The 18,306-nt window shown below is 41.0% G+C and overlaps 1 protein-coding gene across 4 annotated transcripts in view; it reads right to left on the reverse strand.

Moving 5' to 3' along the window:
• The window catches only part of LOC126196329 (dual specificity protein kinase CLK2), a 37,878-nt gene extending 22,331 nt beyond the window's left edge, over positions 1–15,547 (reverse strand). The window contains exons 1-9 of one of the 4 annotated variants that reach the window (XM_049934556.1): positions 13,824–15,547; positions 12,252–12,330; positions 11,560–11,626; positions 11,182–11,238; positions 7,651–7,764; positions 6,993–7,083; positions 6,739–6,909; positions 6,436–6,565; positions 6,190–6,334 (exon numbers count right to left, since the gene is read on the reverse strand). In XM_049934556.1, coding sequence (XP_049790513.1) covers positions 6,190–6,334; positions 6,436–6,565; positions 6,739–6,909; positions 6,993–7,083; positions 7,651–7,764; positions 11,182–11,238; positions 11,560–11,626; positions 12,252–12,330; positions 13,824–14,795 — 1,826 coding nt within the window. In that variant the 5' untranslated portion in view covers positions 14,796–15,547. The remainder of the gene's footprint in view (positions 1–6,189; positions 6,335–6,435; positions 6,566–6,738; positions 6,910–6,992; positions 7,084–7,650; positions 7,765–11,181; positions 11,239–11,559; positions 11,627–12,251; positions 12,331–13,823) is intronic. The other 3 variants (XM_049934558.1, XM_049934557.1, XM_049934559.1) reach the window with 3 other exon arrangements.
• Between the last annotated feature and the right edge of the window lie 2,759 nt (positions 15,548–18,306).

An 18,306-nucleotide genomic window follows, 5' to 3' on the forward strand; every position in this document is an offset into this window, starting at 1 on the left:
ATTCCGCACGTCCAGGGCCTCGCTGCAATGGAGCACTTCCTTTCACGCCCATCACCTGCCACCCTACCTAAAACCTCTTTCCTCATTACCTCGGCCAGCTTCATCCTGACCCACAACTTCTTCACTTTTGAAGGCCAGGCATACCAACAATTAAAGGGAACAGCCATGGGTACCAGGATGGCCCCCTCGTACGCCAACCTATTCATGGGTCGCTTAGGGGAAGCCTTCTTGGTTACCCAGGCCTGCAAATCCAAAGTTTGGTACAGATTTATTGATGACATCTTCATGATCTGGACTCACAGTGAAGAAGAACTCCAGAATTTCCTCTTCAACCTCAACTCCTTTGGTTCCATCAGATTCACCTGGTCCTACTCCAAATCCCATGCCACTTTCCTTGACGTTTACCTCCATCTGGCCAATGGCCAGCTTCACACGTCCGTCCACACCAAACCCACCAACAAGCAACAGTACCTCCATTATGACAGCTGCCACCCATTCCACATCAAACGGTCCCTTCCCTACAGTCTAGGTCTTCGTGGCAAACGAATCTGCTCCAGTCCCGAATCCCTGAACCATTACACCAACAACCTGAAAACAGCTTTCGCATCCCGCAACTACCCTCCCAACCTGGTACAGAAGCAAATTACCAGAGCCACTTCCTCATCACCTCGAACCCAGAATCCCCCACAGAAGAACCACAAAAGTGCCCCACTTGTGACAGGATACTTTCCGGGACTGGATCAGACTCTGAATGTGGCTCTCCAGCAGGGATACGACTTCCTCAAATCCTGCCCTGATATGAGATCCATCCTTCATGAAATCCTACCCACTCCACCAAGAGTGTCTTTCCGCCGTCCACCTAACCTTCGTAACCTCTTAGTTCTTCCCTATGAAATCCCCAAACCACCTTCCCTACCCTCTGGCTCCAACCCTTGTACCCGCCCCCGGTGTAAAACCTGTCCCATGCACCCTCCCACCACCACCTACTCCAGTCCTGTAGCCCGGAAGGTGTACACGATCAAAGGCAGAGCCACGTGTGAAAGCACCCACGTGATCTACCAACTGACCTGCCTACACTGTGACGCATTCTATGTGGGAATGACCAGCAACAAACTGTCCATTCGCATGAATGGACACAGGCAGTGTTTGTTGGTAATGAGGATCACCCTGTGGCTAAACATGTCTTGGTGCACGGCCAGCACATCTTGGCACAGTGTTACACCGTCCGGGTTATCTGGATACTTCCCACCAACACCAACCTATCCGAACTCCGGAGATGGGAACTTGCTCTTCAATGTATCCTCTCTTCCCGTTACCCACTAGGCCTCAATCTCCGCTAATTTCAATTTGCCGCCACTCATACCTCACCTGTCTTTCAACAACATCTTTGCCTCTGTACTTCCGCCTCGACTGACATCTCTGCCCAAACTCTTTGCCTTTTCAAATGTCTGCTTGTGTCTGTGTATGTGCGGATGGATGTGTGTGTGTGTGTGTGTGTGTGTGTGTGTGTGTGTGTGTGTGTGTGTGTGTGTGTGTGTGTGTAAGCGCGAGCGCGCGCGCGAGTGTATACCTGCCCTTTTTTCCCCCCTAAGGTAAGTCTTTCCGCTCCCGGGATTGGAATGGCTCCTTACCCTCTCCCTTAAAACCCACATCCTTTCGTCTTTCCCTCTCCTTCCCTCTTTCCTGATGAGGCAACAGTTTGTTGCGAAAGCTTGAATTTTGTGCGTCTATCGACCTGCCAGCACTTTCGTTTGGTAAGTCATATCATCTTTGTTTTTAGCTATATTTTTCCTACGTGGAATGTTTCCCCTGGGTGTTTCAAAAATGACCGGTGTATTTGAAACGGCAATAAAAACTAAACGAGCAGCGATAGAAATACACCGTTTGTTGCAATATGCTTGGGACAACAGTACATTTTCAGGCGGACAAACTTTTGAAATTACAGTAGTTACAATTTTCAACAACAGATGGCGCTGCAAGTGAGGTGAAAGATATAGAAGACAACGCAGTCTGTGGGTGCGCCATTCTGTATGTCGTCTTTCTGCTGTAAGCGTGTGCTGTTCACAACGTGCAAGTGTGCTGTGGACAACATGGTTTATTCCTTAGAACAGAGGATTTTTCTGGTGTTGGAATTCCACCGCCTAGAACACAGTGTTGTTGCAACAGGACGAAGTTTTCAACGGAGGTTTAATGTAACCAAAGGACCGAAAAGCGATACAATAAAGGATCTGTTTGCAAAATTTCAACAGACTGGGAACGTGACGGATGAACGTGCTGTAAAGGTAGGGCGACCTCGTATGGCAACCACAGAGGGCAACGCGCAGCTAGTGCAGCAGGTGATCCAACAGCGGCCTCGGGTTTCCGTTCGCCGTGTTGCAGCTGCGGTCCAAATGACGCCAACGTCCACATATCGTCTCATGCGCCAGAGTTTACACCTCTATCCATACAAAATTCAAACGGGGCAACCCCTCAGCGCCGCTACCATTGCTGCACGAGAGATATTCGCTAACGATATAGTGCACAGGATTGATGACGGCGATATGCATGTGGGCAGCATTTGGTTTACTGACTAAGCTTATTTTTACCTGGACGGCTTCGTCAATAAACAGAACTGGCGCATATGGGGAACCGAAAAGCCCCATGTTGCAGTCCCATCGTCCCTGCATCCTCAAAAAGTACTGGTCTGGGCCGCCATTTCTTCCAAAGGAATCATTGGCCCATTTTTCAGATCCGAAACGATTTCTGCATCACGCTATCTGGACATTCTTCGTGAATTTGTGGCGGTACAAACTGCCTTGGACGACACTGTGAACACCTCGTGGTTTATGCAAGATGGTGCCCGGCCACATCGCACGGCCGACGTCTTTAATTTCCTGAATGAATATTTCGATGATCGTGCGATTGCTTTGGGCTATCCGAAACATACAGGAGGCGGCGTAGATTGGCCTCCCTATTTGCCAGACATGAACCCCTGTGACTTCTTTCTGTGGGGATACTTGAAAGACCAGGTGTACCGCCAGAATCCAGAAACAATTGAACAGCTGAAGCAGTACATCTCATCTGCATGTGAAGCCATTCCGCCAGACATGTTGTCAAAGGTTTCGGGTAATTTCATTCAGAGACTACACCATATTATTGCTACGCATGGTGGATATGTGGAAAATTTCGTACTATAGAGTTTCCCAGACCGCAGCGCCATCTGTTGTTGACAATTGTAACTACTGTAATTTCGAAAGTTTGCCTGCCTGAAAATGTACTGTTGTCCCAAGCATATTGCAACAAACGGTGTATTTCTATCGCTGCTCGTTTAGTTTTTATTGCCGTTTCAAATATACTGGTCATTTTTGAGACACCCTATATATATGTCTGCTTGTGTGTGTGTGTGTGTGTGTGTGTGTGTGTGTGTGTGTGTGTGTGTGTATACCTGTCCTTTTTTCCCCCCTAAGGTAAGTCTTTCCGCTCCCGGGATTGGAATGACTCCTTACCCTCTCCCTTAAAACCCACATCCTTTCGTCTTTCCCTCTCCTTCCCTCTTTCCTGATGAGGCAACAGTTTGTTGCGAAAGCTTGAATTCTGTGTGTATGTTTGTGTGTCTGTCGACCTGCCAGCACTTTCATTTGGTAAGTCACATCATCTTTGTTTTATATATGTGGACATGGAATTGATAGGCGGAGTTGACAACTATTTTGTAGGCCTGGAGGAAACAAATTTTCGAGACAGGAAAACTAATTTTTGAGATGGGATCAAGGCACTGGAACATCGTTGGACCAAGTGCATTAATCTACAAGGAGACTACACTGAAAAATAAAAAAAGTTTCAGTGATGTAATTACTTTCTTTCTATTCTCTTCCAAGAACTTTTCAAACCACGCTCATATTAGCAACATTTATGAGAAGAAAACCTGCATACCTAGAACAAATCTTATGTAACTTCAAACATTTACTTCTACAGTTGATTATAGAATGGAAGATAGAGGATAAAAGAAGGAAAGGACGAAGATTAATATATCTGTTATATCACTAAAGCTCCCTTTTAACATATCACTGGGGACCAAATTATATTTTCCTTGTACAGCAGCTCGAAATTGGTGCAATGGCCTCTCCCTCGTAATGATTATCACCATGACCGCTTCACAGTGTTCCTTTGCTAGAATTTCACAGGTTTGACTCCTCACATTCCTCTTAGGTGTGGAAGTCAAAACTTCATCACATGATGTACCACAACCAGCCTTTGCTAAACAATTTAACACTGTCTGCTGCATCACACTATTCCATGCAGCAATAAATATTCACATGACCTGTAAAATGCTATGCTTCATCAATTCCTTCGCCTCTTGGAATGCAATTGATATCTTAACGACTTCAACATTGTATTTTGCTTTAATGAATTTTATTATGTCCAGGTCTTCAGGCTACAGATGACTTGTGCAGTTCGGTCGATAAAAACAACATTATTATTTCTCAGGAACGACGTTTCCTTGGTATGTACAAGGCATCAGTCAATCATAAGTAATATTTTTCTACCTGCAGCACCCATTTTGGCATCTACATGCCTGAAACATCTTGTAACCATTTCAGATATCATCCAGGCATTCATGTTGTAATCTGAAGTACAAGAAGTGTCAACATTTAAAAACACCATACAGTTTTAAATGTACCTATTTTCTAGTAGCAAAAACTCTCACTCCCACTGCTATTTACAAGCAATTGCACAGTCACTGAAAAGTTGCATCTGCATTAAAAATGTCTCTAGGCTCATAACATGTATTAATTGCAGCAATGATGTGCTCTTCCAGGGCTTCACATTTTCTACATCCACTTTGAAATGATTGTGGCATTTCTTAAAATAATCTAACCATCCGTCTGACCCACTGAAATGTTCAATATCAATTATCAGGGCAATTTCCAGAGCTGTCTCTTGTAGAACTGGCCCACTTATAGGAATGCTGTCACTTGTGACTCCTTGAAACTATTTTAAATGAGTAGTTTTCACATCATATAATGTTGACTGGCAGATTTTCTTCCTTTTGCAGCGAGAGGAACTGCTAGCTTTGGAATTTAATAACGCTTCCTAGTTTTTGAGAATGCTTCCGTGCGTGATTAGCCGAGCGGTCTAAGGGACTGCAGTCATGGACTGTGCGGCTGGTCCCGGCGGAGGTTCAAGTCCTCCCTCGGGCATGGGTGTGTATGTTTGTCCTTAGGGTAATTTAGGTTAAGTAGTGTATAAGCTTAGGGACTGATGACCTTAGCAGTTAAGTCCCATAAGATTTCACACACATTTGAACATTTGAGAACACTGCAAATTTAAGACTGAAAAATCTTACATTTTTGCTATGCCTGTAAGTTGTTTTTGTTACGACTGCCTTCAACATCATAGATGATTGTCAGCTTTTGCTCAATCTTAAGCTTTTTATGTTTGCATGCCCTAACTCCACAGAAATATAAAACTCGTGAATTCGACTACAACAAAGACAACGCTTCATAGCTCGTGCTTAATGATACTGTGGCTTCTGATCATATGACCGTAGGCAAGGTGGATATCACTTTCTGATGTCATTTAAATGGAATTCAAATCTACATACATGCCAAATGAAAGAATGAATTGCAATATACTGCCATGACAGCACGGTGTACAACCAAGTGAAACTTAAATCAGGAAAACCCCCTCGTGCACGTTAGAAATTGCTTAAAAACCGGATTTTAATTTTCAGGATGTTTCATGTTTATTTCTTAAAAGCAGAACTTTTGTTAAACTGTGATCTGTTGAAAGTGGGGAAGAATAACCACCTCCTGATGGTAGTTTTGCCAGAATCAACGGATATATTCGTTAGAAGTGGAATTTCCATAAAAGCGGGTTTGTTAATTTGGAGTTTTCCTGTACATATTGTGGTCTACTGAATACAAACTCATTTTGTAGTTGCTAACATCAATTAAAGGATAGGCAATAGCAGCAGCAGAACTATGTTACAATTCAGACACAGTAACAAGTTAGCAACAACTTGATGGGAAAAATCAAGCGTGATTAAAAATACACGTGAATTAATTTGATTCAATAAGAGATGCTAATTAAAACTGAACTGGTACATTTTTGACTCATTCACTACTTACAGTAACTGCAGTCCAATAAGTTTTGCTGTGGTCTCTGGACCACCACTGTACGAAAAATTGGTGCTTATTCTATTGTACTCACCTGTAAGGTATAGGACCAAGAATTCGTTCCATCATTGCTAAATGCTCCCTATTATCATGTGTCTGGAATAGTGTAATACCCAGATACAATTCGAAAATTATGCACCCGATGGACCAAACATCACATGGTTGTGCCCAGCCAAGTTCTGAAACAAATCTCAATCTTAGCCATAAGGGTTTCAACAAAGGCTAACACAGGGAGAGTGATAATGCTAAGTACACACAGGCAACAAATATGATGTCATACCAAGAATAACTTCTGGTGCACGATAATGCCGTGTTGAAACAATTGTACTGTGATGTTCGTGGTCAAATGTCGCACTGCCAAAGTCTATTAACCTCACATCAGTGCGCTTCACACGTCTGACATCCCTCTTCTGTGAACAATTAATGATATGGAGTATATTTCCTCATGTTTAGCATTAAACACTAACTGAAAAGCTTCTTGTAACATTTATCTCAATTACTCTCAATGCTGTAGTAAGAAAGTGGACAGCATAGTTACAGTCTATAAATTTTGAAGTGCACAGGACATTGTTTGCAGACCTACCTTTTTGCTGTTGTATGAAAGGTCATAATCTGAGTCTACAAATAAAATATTCTCTGGTTTGAGATCAGTATGGGTAAGTTTGTTGTCATGAAGGAACTTCACAGAGTAACACAGCTGGTAAGCAATGTGGCGGACAGCTTCCAATGGGTAAGGCTGATAATTATTATCCTTCTGCAAAGAAAGCAAATCATCATCATTTTAGAATGTTTCTTACACTCCAGAACTGTATTTCAATCACAATGACTTCTACATACCAAGAAATCAAACACACTTAGACCCAGCATTTCAAAGGCAATGCACATATGACCATGGTAGTCAAACCAGTCCAGCATTTTCACACACAGGCTGCAAAAGCAAAAGATATGCGTCAAGCATTGCACATTCTACTATGAACACAACTGCACAATACAACTAAAATTAATTCAAGCTGATGGGTGTCGAGGACAATAGAGTCCAGAGAGTAGGCTCAGAACTTCAATGTATATCTCAATTATACAGAAACCTTTTAAGCTTATTTGCCAAACCATTTTGTATGCTGGTATTTTACTTTACAGTAAACTGGGTGAGCTCTAGTATAAACTACACAAATTTTGTGACTTGGGACTAAACGCACGCACGCATGTGTGTGTGTGTGTGTGTGTGTGTGTGTGAGAGAGAGAGAGAGAGAGAGAGAGAGAGAGAGAGAGAGAGAGAGAGAGAGAACTACACAAATTTTGTGACTTGGGACAAAACGCACGCACGCACGTGTGTGCGTGTGAGAGAGAGAGAGAGAGAGAGAGAGAGAGAGAGAGAGAGAGAGAGAGAGAGAGAGAGAGAGAGAGAGGGGGGGGGGGGGGAAGTGAGGGGGAATTATTCATATTAATAACTTAAATGGTGTAGGATAATATTAAATATATTATCAGTTTTACTCACTGTGCACCATCTGGATCTCTCTCAGCAATCTTTTCCAAGGCATTTATCTCCAGCTTTGCAGCTTCTCTGTATTTCTCAACATTCTTTATTATTTTGAGTGCCATTACATGATCCCTGTAACACAAGTGAAACTGAGAATGAAGTAGTAAGTTTCATTTACAATATATAATTTCTTACGAAGGGCAGCTTTGGCAAATTTTATATAATACAGCGATGCCAGAAATAATATGCTTAACTCATACACAGTTTTCCATCTTGTGCTGCTTTTCATGTATCTCTGAGTTGATTAAATGCCAGAACTGATTTTCATAGTTACTTCTCAAAGGTAAAGCAAACATTTCTCGATTTTAATAATTTTCAGAAATCTGCAAGGCGAGGCACCAGCAACTATTCTGGTTAACCAAAATTATGTAATAAATTGTAGAGAAACATCAAAGTTCCAATATTAATTTCCTTTATTACCTGATGATTAGTTTCATGTGTAAGCTGCTTATCTGATAATGAGCTTAGACTCTAAACTAGTTAAGAATAAAGGAAACTCACATTGCATAATTTGGTTAAACAAACCTTGATTTAGTTTTTCCTAGTTTTCAAAATTATGAAATCCTTTATCTTCAAAACCATTTATGAGGGTGGTTTGAAAAGTTCTCGGAATCATCACGAAAGGTCAGCACTACCACAATGAGTTGTTTGTGCGATATTCATCGGACTGTTGTTGCCTGCGAAGATCTGCCATGTCACTGCTCTTGGAAGAGAGCTGTGATGGTGATATGGCTCTGTTGTCCCGCGTAGGGATTTGCGAAGATGAAAATAAAAATCGGGATTCGAGGCGTGATTAAGTACTTCGTAAACAAAGGTATGAAAGCGGAGGACTTTCATGCCTATTTCCAGAATACTCTGGGGGACTCTGCTCCTTCATATTCAATTGTTGCAAGTGCACAAATGAATTTAAATTTAGTAGGAAGAGCGTAGATGATGATCTGCGCAGTGGGCATCCAAGATGTGTCACTACTTCACAAATCATTGCAAAAGTGCACAAAATGGTCATGGAGGATCGCCGACAAAGTGTGTGAAATTGCTCATGCTTGCCAGATGTCATCTGAAAGAGTATACCACATTTTAACTGAAGAATTTAAAAAAAAAAAATTATTATCTGCAAGATGGGTGTCGCAACTCTATATACTGGATCAAAAACACACGAGAATGGACATATCAGAAAAATGTTTGGCCCATTTTAGGGGAAACAAACAAGATCTTTGTGCCGGTTTGTGACTGCAGATGAAACTTTGGTGCAATACTATACCCCAAAGACAAAACAACAGTCAAAGCAGTGGGATGGCTGATTGTCCGCCACGAAAGAAAGCAAAGGCAATTCCTTCGTTTGGAAATGACACAGCATCAGCGTTCTGGGATGTAAAGGGGATTCTGTTTGTAGATTATCCCCCCACAAGGCAAACAATTACCGGAGAATAGTATGCTGACCTCCTGGACAAATTGCAATAAAACACAAATGATAAAAGGCCAGGTTTACCAAGGAAGAAAGTCATCTTTCATAAACACAATGCGTATCCGCACACATGTGCTGTCACCATGGCAAACTTACACAAATTAAGATATAAATCATTGCCACACCCGCATTATTCACCAGATATGACTCCGTTAGACTTCCATCTCTTTCCAAAACCGAAAATGTTTCTTGGTGGACGAAGATACACTTCAAATGAAGAATTGATAGCCACAGTTGACAACTATTTTGCAGGCCTGGAGGAAACTAATTTTTGAGATGGGATCAAGGCACTGGAACATTGTTAGACCAAGTGCATTACTCTACAAGGAGACTACATTACAAAATAAATGAGTTTCTGTGATGTAAGTACTTCCTTTTCTATCCCATTCCGAGAACTTTCAAACCACTCTCTTACATTCATGAACTTAAGTTACAAACAGCTTACTCAGGTTCAAGCTAGGAGTAACTACTTCTCAATTCCTTATGCCAAGTAATATTACTATTTTACATTTCCCACAGTCTGAATTTCTCAATGGTAGTATTTATCAAGCAGTATAAAACATGATGAATAAATAAGTAAATAAAGAAATAATGTGGGTTATGCGTTAGTATCCATATTATTGAAACTGTTTACACAGACATGCTTTAGTGCCTCTACCCTTCATTATAGGTCATCGCCCGTTTCCAAAACTGCAAACTTTTGACAGTTCACAGTTGATTAGTTTTTTTTTTCACAAATTAGTAGTAACACAAGACATCCTCCCCCCACCCCACCCCACCCCATCCCATCCCACTCCACCCCACACCAATAGAGCAATCCAAGTACTGCCCCTTTGTGAGGATTAGCAGAAGTGTTATTACCATAACTTAAATCACAAGAGAGAATTTTAGAAGCTGAAGAAATAACTTAAAATTTGTGCCACAACCAGGGCTTGAACCCAGGTCTCCTGCTTACTAGGCAGATGTGTTCGCCATTGCACCACTGTTGCAGTATAGGCCACAGAGCTGCAAGAGCTCCCCTAATCCAATGCCATCTCTAACACAAATTTCAATACACACCTTCAGCCTATTTTCCCCTTCTAAAATTGTCAGTATTGCCAAGGCTCTCCGAAATTAGAATAGAATCAAAGTTCCTGGACGTGGCAAAAATTTAAATTCATTTCTTCAGCATCTATCATGACTGTAGATGAAGTCTCAAGGAAAAAGTAATTACATCACAGGGAAAATGATTTACAAGACCAATGCCTCCGACTTCTAACAATATGAATCTAACCTGAATATATCCACTTGTGTTCAGATGAGATTGTAACACCTCCTTCCCATTTCTCACTCCTATAATATCATTTAAAATTATCTTCACCATTATCAATATGTAAGATCACATTGTTTCTGGACAAGAAGGATTATTCCACACACTGAACTAACATGGTAAAGGAAATTCCCAAGGCGTATAAATACACAATGCACTTTATACATTTTCGTCATGCATGTGTTCGGTGCAGTATCTCACAAAGATAGCTTTCTCTGCAACATTCCATTCTTCAGATTTCCGCACATTGTGTGTGTGTGTGTGTGTGTGTGTGTGTGTGTGTGTGTGTGTGTTTCACCACACTTTTTTGTAAGTGACTAGTGGTATAAACAGTAGCTGTAACTATAGCAACACATTGAAAAAATGTGAAGAGTAAGTCCAAGACTAAATCAGCAGACTCTATGGGTAACAAACAGTTACATGGAATAAAAGCATCCCATTTTCTTAGCACAACACATCCATATAATCGATAAACACAAAATCATTAAGGATTAGAATTGCTGCATCATCATCCTAAAAGCACATACTTCACAAGGAAAAGGATTTCCTCACAATAGCTGTCAGCAGACCTGACACACAGTGTGAATGTTTTGTTAAATTAATCCACATACTGATTAAGGAAACACACACAGTCGCAAACGCAACTGCATGCTTTTACTGAAAAGCAAAGGGCAATTCCAATCTCAGCCAAATATACATTAGAAGCATCACTCGCCTGTTGTGACTATTGCTACGTGGGATTTTCAAATTTCTTGGAAAATGTCTTCTGGGCCTATTAAAGATCGATAAGAACAATATTAAGGAAGTAGAGTAGAACACTTAGGTAAAAGAAGATTTAACATATACTACAGATCAGTAGAGGATTTATAACAAAAGTATGCATTTCCTTTACATTTAACACGATGCCTGCATATGCAGCTTCACTATTTCACTTCACCTATGTATTTTTGTAAGTTACCTTAAGAATAAAAGTAACAGGAAGAATGTAATGGAAATGTTAGACAGTTTCAAATACGAACTGCTAAATAATGTCAACTACACAAATTTGACACACAGTATTTTCTGGTAATTTTACACATAGTGAAGTACTTACGTGTGTAAATCTTTCACTTTGACAACTTTTCCAAATGTGCCTTCTCCTAAGGTGGCCAATATTTTATCTGAAAAAGAGTAATCACACAGCAGTTAGTATTAACTATAACTGAAGACCGTGCAAATGTTGGAACCCACTTTTTGAAATGCAGACAACGGTTTACTGATTATGCACTCTTACAACTGCATTTTATTGTAGGTAACCGCATGTTGCTTAAGGTTACATGGCTTTTAACAAAAAGTACTTGAAACCGATTTTTTATAATTAATTTCTGAAACCAAAACCTGCATCTATTCGAAGTGGAATCCAACATGCACTAGTCAAAAATAAATTGTTTACGTTTATTTGAGAATAGATCCTACCAATCCCCAGCAAACAGAAGAGGACCAGAGAAGCTGGATTATGGTTTAGAGAAAGCTATAACGACATGCTCATTAATGTCGTCTCATTAAATGTCTTCCTCCCCATACAGCAGACACACTGACAGGCACACAGAGAAACAAGTTTCTCCAGATTGCTTACACTTTTTCCCACCCTGATCCGCTCATTCCTTCTAATATAAACCCACCCAAGACCAGTCACAAACCACAACAGATGCTGAAAAGGAACAACTTCAATTATAGAGAATGTGACGCCAGGAATGATTTAAGAGTCTATAGTATATCTACTGCAAAGTTGGTGTATTCACGAACATCGGTCTCGGAGCACGTCGCCATGGCGATATATCAGGTGGCCATCTTCGTCGTCCTCCACGGAGGGTGCTCGAGAACTCTGCACAGCATGGGCCAGCCACCAACACAATCAGGAAACGGCACCAGCCATCGCCAACACCAGCCAGCCAGCACCGATTTAGCAGAGCGGGCAGGGCAACACAGGTGCATCACCGTCCCATTGCGGTCGGTTGATCCGTCCGTCCATTCGTGGTACGCGTGGACCACGTGCCAATTCATAGCCGCCATTTCAAACCGAGATGCGAACCCAACAATCAAGAGACAAAGGGGAGAGGGCAAAATGGTTTGCCAATTCAACAAATGATGTCAAATACATTATTGCAGTGGGAACTGTGCGTTACCACAGCAATGTAATAAACAGATGGAGGCAATGGCAGTTCAACGTGGGAAAATCTAGCACAATGAACCTTAAAGACATTAACTAAAACTAAATATTGTATAATGTGGGAGGACAGTTTTAAATTTACCACCACAGCCTCCTCTGCAAAATTTAATAGTCAATACAAATAAAGCACTTTGCAGATATATTTCACTGAATGTGTGCTCAACTGAACGTAATATTATAAAAACGGTAGTAATTTTTAGGAAAGCTACAACTAAAATACTGACTCTGGAGCAAGTCCATTAATTCTACAATTCTGGAAAGTGGTAGCATTCAACAGCATGCATAGAAGAATGAAACAGGAAAGAAAACAGGAATAATCGACAACTGGCTGGATATTAGAAGGAAGGAATAAAGTGATAGGGGCAATTATAAATATATCAAGCACCAAGCACCTGTTTGTTATTGCTGCACTGTCATGTAGGCAAACCGAAGAATCCTGAATGAATTCTTACCTAACACTTTTACACACATGCAACAGCAAACATATCCCAACCAAAATGCATGTACTTAATTAACTCGACCTTTGTGAAAATAAGATGACTGCTGGAGTCTCCATTTCATACAGTTTTAGAGCACAAAGATTACTTCTTCCAATAACTATTTAATTTTTCGACAGTCTTATGAGTTTACGAACTTCCCAACAATAGCGTTGAATAATGTAGGCAACTTAAAAAGGCAGAAATACTAAATTATTTTCGAAACCACCAATAATTATTTCTTGCACCAAATTATAGTTGTGCTAACTGAACCAATTTCAGTACTCTAATTAAAAAATCTTCCACTTTATTTGGTGCATTTTATTTTTGCAGTAGAAGCTTTGTTAATTCCTAGCCTCATCTTTGAGCTTTTCATCAATTTCTCTTAATCCTGCTAATGACCAAAAAGATTTGGTATTAAACTAACATTTTGATCCATTAGTATACAACAATCAATGAAATTTACGTAAATTCTAGTGAATATCATTACCACTCATGCCACCAGACCTTATCACTGTAATTTAGAGGGCCACCAAATTATATGAGACACCTCATACTAAGTAATATCTTTCAATTAGGATCTCCCCTAACAAACATAACAAACGGTCTGTGTACCAATTAAGGTAATTCTTCCTGAGAAAGGGAAAAATACTAAGATGAAGACCAACTTACAGTCGGCATGGGTGCTGCAATATGTGGCTGTAGCGAGTGCTTGTGCTTCTGCAGCGATGACAGGTGTGGCTGAGGCTGTCGTGGATGCTGCTGATCAGGTATGACACGCTTTGAATCCGTGAGACGCGAGTATGCTTCATCCAATGCAGAGTACTTCAGAATGAGAGATTGAATCTCTTGTCGCTTCGCTTGGCGTTCATCATCAGCTGGAGTGGTTGACGGTTCATCCACAGACAGTGGTATTTCAACAGGGCAAAGGCGAGAGGGTAAATAGCGCTCCCGGCGTGGGGTTCTAGTTCGAGTCCGGGTGCGGGTACGCGATTCTGAAGCCAAAGGCACAGCTGCACTGACAGGTCCACGATCGGACTTATGCCTGTGGTGACGGTGATGGTGGTGGTGATGATGGGAGTGGCCATGATGGCGATGCTGATTTAATTCAAGGGCTGGAGGAGAATCTCTTAATAACTGCACATTTGTCGCACTCTTCTGCAATAATGGAAGGCGTTCGATTTCTTTGTCATTATCTCTGTCATCCTTCTCCCTTACTCTTTCTCTGTCACGTTCTGGACGACGCTGCTTTAGTACTGCAGAATACTTGTCTTCAAGACGCGACCGAGTAGTGCCTAATCCGAAAGTAGCAGCTGCAGCAGCAGTAGCAGTAGTAGCAGCAGCAGCAGACGAAGTCCCAGGAGTGGTGACACTGGAGGGTGATTGAGGTTGTGGCTGACAGTCTGCGGTTGACGACGGTCCGCGTACACGCGTCGTCAAACGTTGAAGCAGACTTGAACATGACTCGCTCAGAAGCTGCGTTACACTACTGGCAGTAGAAGATCGGGCGTACCGATGTCGCCTCGCGCCTGCCGCCCCAGCACTCGCGTCCCAGCGACCGCCCGAATCTACACCTGCACCCGCCACAGCTGGCGCTGCCGCAGCCGTCGAGTTACCGTGGTTCGTGACGGCAGCCCAGATCATGGTTAAGACTCGAACCTCTCACGTACGCTCCGGGGATGCAACTAAAGATACCCTGGCCTGGGGCAGGCAAGTGGTAAGGCTGCCAGGCGGGCGGGTGCCCCCTGCCAAATACTGGCCAAGCTAAATATAACAACGCGCCTCCGCGCGACGACGCATTGGCCTTACGTAAAGGGATGTATAAGCCCAACTCGCCGGGCAGTGTCAACCTAGTGGCATAGCTGTCAGCTGAAAACTAAATTTTTGAAGGCCATTAGCCAAACAAAGTTTTATTAGATGATAATGTCTGAACCGATTCATCTATGATGGTCTCATTGTAGCTCTATTATACGGACAAGTTTGGGGGAGCAAAACAGAAACATACATTGAACGGTTCCGCCTATCTACCTTCGGCGCGCCGCCTTTCTGCATTTCGTCCATTAGCAATTTATTGCTCACGGCAAACCGAAATTATGTGCTTACCGAAGTTAAAAAATTACTTGTCGATGACTGAATAATTCTGTGAAATAGTCACCGAATTCTGTAGAACAGTTCTCCCTTAATCCATCTTACCCTCCTCCATTCCACTGGAATGACGTCAGTTTTAGGGATTCAACACGAACCAAATTCACAATTTATTTCGTTGCAATTGCTGACATTTATAATGTCGATGTTGTTTTTAAACGTTTCTCTCACACACTCGCTTGTGATTAATGAGCCGATGATTATACATCATCTTAAGCAAGAATATTTCGTAGAACATAGTTTTCATAGTAGTGCAGTATTCTACCTCCTAGCACAAACTCGTCGAATACATTCTCACGTTGCTTTAATTATTTTACTTCTGTTATTTGATAAAGGGAATTTTATTTAGAGAGCAGCATTTCAGTTTAGATAGAAGGGCATTACGCTGCCATTATTGTGTATGTTCGACCATAAAACATTTGCATAAATTGCTCCCCATAAATCTGAAATTTTCAGTTACTAACGGAATTTTGCATTAGCAACTATAAATTGGTCAAGTCTATATATATATATATATATATATATATATATATATATATATATATATATATGTGTGTGTGTGTGTGTGTGTGCGTGTGCGCCACCTCTGCTTCCATCGTTTCATAACTATCAAAGACGACCTCCAAGTTATTTTGTAAACAGACGAAAATCGGATGGGGCAAAGTCGGCAGTGTATGGAAGATGATCCATGACAGTAAACCCTAAGCGTCAGACTGCTGCAAATGCCGCAGCGCTCTTGAGTAATGTTTCTCATGCGTTGCCATAATTGCTTTACATACTGTCATGTTATATGCTACAATTAGGGGCCTTCTAACGGTAATTTCAGCTGAGTTAGATGCATGACATTTAATACTACAACCGATATTGAGCTTTGAAATCAGTAACATGTAACTGGAAGCCATTATCAACTTATTGTATTAAGCTGAAATATTGCGAAACAGCTAAATGATTTATCAATTAGGTGATCTTTCTTCCTTCGTAGAGGGGGGAAACAATGCCACCTACAATTTAGCAACAAAGGCAATAACGTACACTGCCCGGAAAATTGAACATGCATTGTCAAGTGGCGCTGAGCACGGGCGCACTAGGCGCTTGGGCCACGTGCTGCGTCACGGGAGTTCTAATTCTGTGCCATGTTGCCGCCTCGCATCTTCCCACGGCCCCACTGAAACTAGACTGTTGCCCCAATAAAATATTTGAAATAAAGCCTGCTTACAAAGGCACTGCTGTCAGCATGAATATTAATAATCACAATGTTGAACATGTGGTGGAAAGTCTGAAGGGGTATAACAAAAGATGGATGAATTGTGTGCTGTTTTGAGCAGTTTACATTAATATCTGGCGGAGATCTGAACTCCACGTAAGTTATATTAGGTGCAGCTCAATTTCATTGAAGCAATATATATGTACTGTTATTAATCGACAACAGATACCAAATCTCACCGAGAAAAACAATACATTGAGAAGCTGATCTCAAGTTCTGTTTCAAGGTCAGATGTTAGCTGATCTCAAGTTCCGTTTCAAGGTCAGATGTTAATGTAAGCCGGGATGGATTTTGGAATGAATGGTCAAACAGATCCAAAGGGAAACAAAATGGACAACTCTTTCAAATATTTTGAATAAAAGTTCTGGAAATCATTCAAATGGAAAATGTCCTACTTTCTTTAAGGGGCTCCGGAACGCCCTATACTTGCAATGTTAAAATAACGCTTATAAATTATATCTTTCCTCACAAAGTATTTGAGGTAGGAAGTTGAACTTTTTACAAATTATTTATTGGAATATGGGCTACAACTTAACACAGGGATTTTACAAAATTTTAGTTCAGTTATTAAAGATGATTTTTTTTCAATTGTAATGAAAATTCACATTTTTTTGCAATTTTTATTTATATATTCAAAAATATACAGTTTTTTGGAAAAAGGCTGTGTTAAATTATGCAGAAGGTACTGTGTAACATTTACTGAAAGTTTGAAACAAATATGTTTGGAAGATCCTTAGAAAACATGTAATTAGTATGAGAAAAGTTTTGGGAATCGAGCGACAAAGATTGGATTAACTTTTTAGTGCATTCCAGGTCCATAGGATGGATTATCTTCATCCTCTGCAAACTCCTCCTCCAGCTTCCTCTTGTTCCTCCTCCTGTTTACTCTTGCTTGTATTTCTAGACTCTTTACAGCCATGTCTGCAGCCCGAAGGCGTTCCTTGTCTAAAGCAAGCATCGCTCGTACCATGTTAGAACCTATCTTCATTCCAATATTTCTGAATACCTTGCACCTTACAATGTTGCCATCATTGAAAGTCGCAACAGCATCATACACACCAAAGTGAAGTGTTTCTATTCCAACAAATACAGTCATGGGGATTCTCGACCATATAGCACTATTTACACTTTCATTGTGGTTTTGAGTTTTTCCGTGAGTACACTTTTTCAACAGTTCTGGTGCTGCTAAGTCTCTGAAAATAGGTTTTATCACCTCATTGAACCAAGCTTCTTCTGTGAAGTATTTTCTTTCCCACTTTGACTGCTATGGGCAGGTGTACTTGAGAGGTTAGGTTCACTCACTTGGTTATCGTATTTATTGTTTACAGTAATAACACATACCTTTGGCTTTCAAACATTTCTCCTTTTCTTAAAAGCCTTCAGAGGATTTCTAATAACTTTACTTTTACTCATTAGTATACTTCAACAAAACAGAGACTCAAGAAACAGAATTAATTACGAATATTTTCGAGATAACGACAGAGTAAATAAACATGAAACAATCGACAATCACACCAGCGATATATATTGAACCATCACAGGTTAGCCACAACACATACTTTATCTCACATCACTAAAATGTACCTGATGAACAAGGACGTTAATAATAACACCATTTGACAGCAGTTTAACAGCGCCACAGTGGGTCACGCCCATGTAGAACACATTTCAAAAAAAAATTAAAAATAGTTGTAGTCTTCGGAATTGAATTATATATCTATTAAAAGGTAATAGTCTGCAGATTCA

This window comes from Schistocerca nitens, chromosome 1, assembly GCF_023898315.1.
Source record: "Schistocerca nitens isolate TAMUIC-IGC-003100 chromosome 1, iqSchNite1.1, whole genome shotgun sequence".
NCBI lineage: Eukaryota > Metazoa > Arthropoda > Insecta > Orthoptera > Acrididae > Schistocerca > Schistocerca nitens.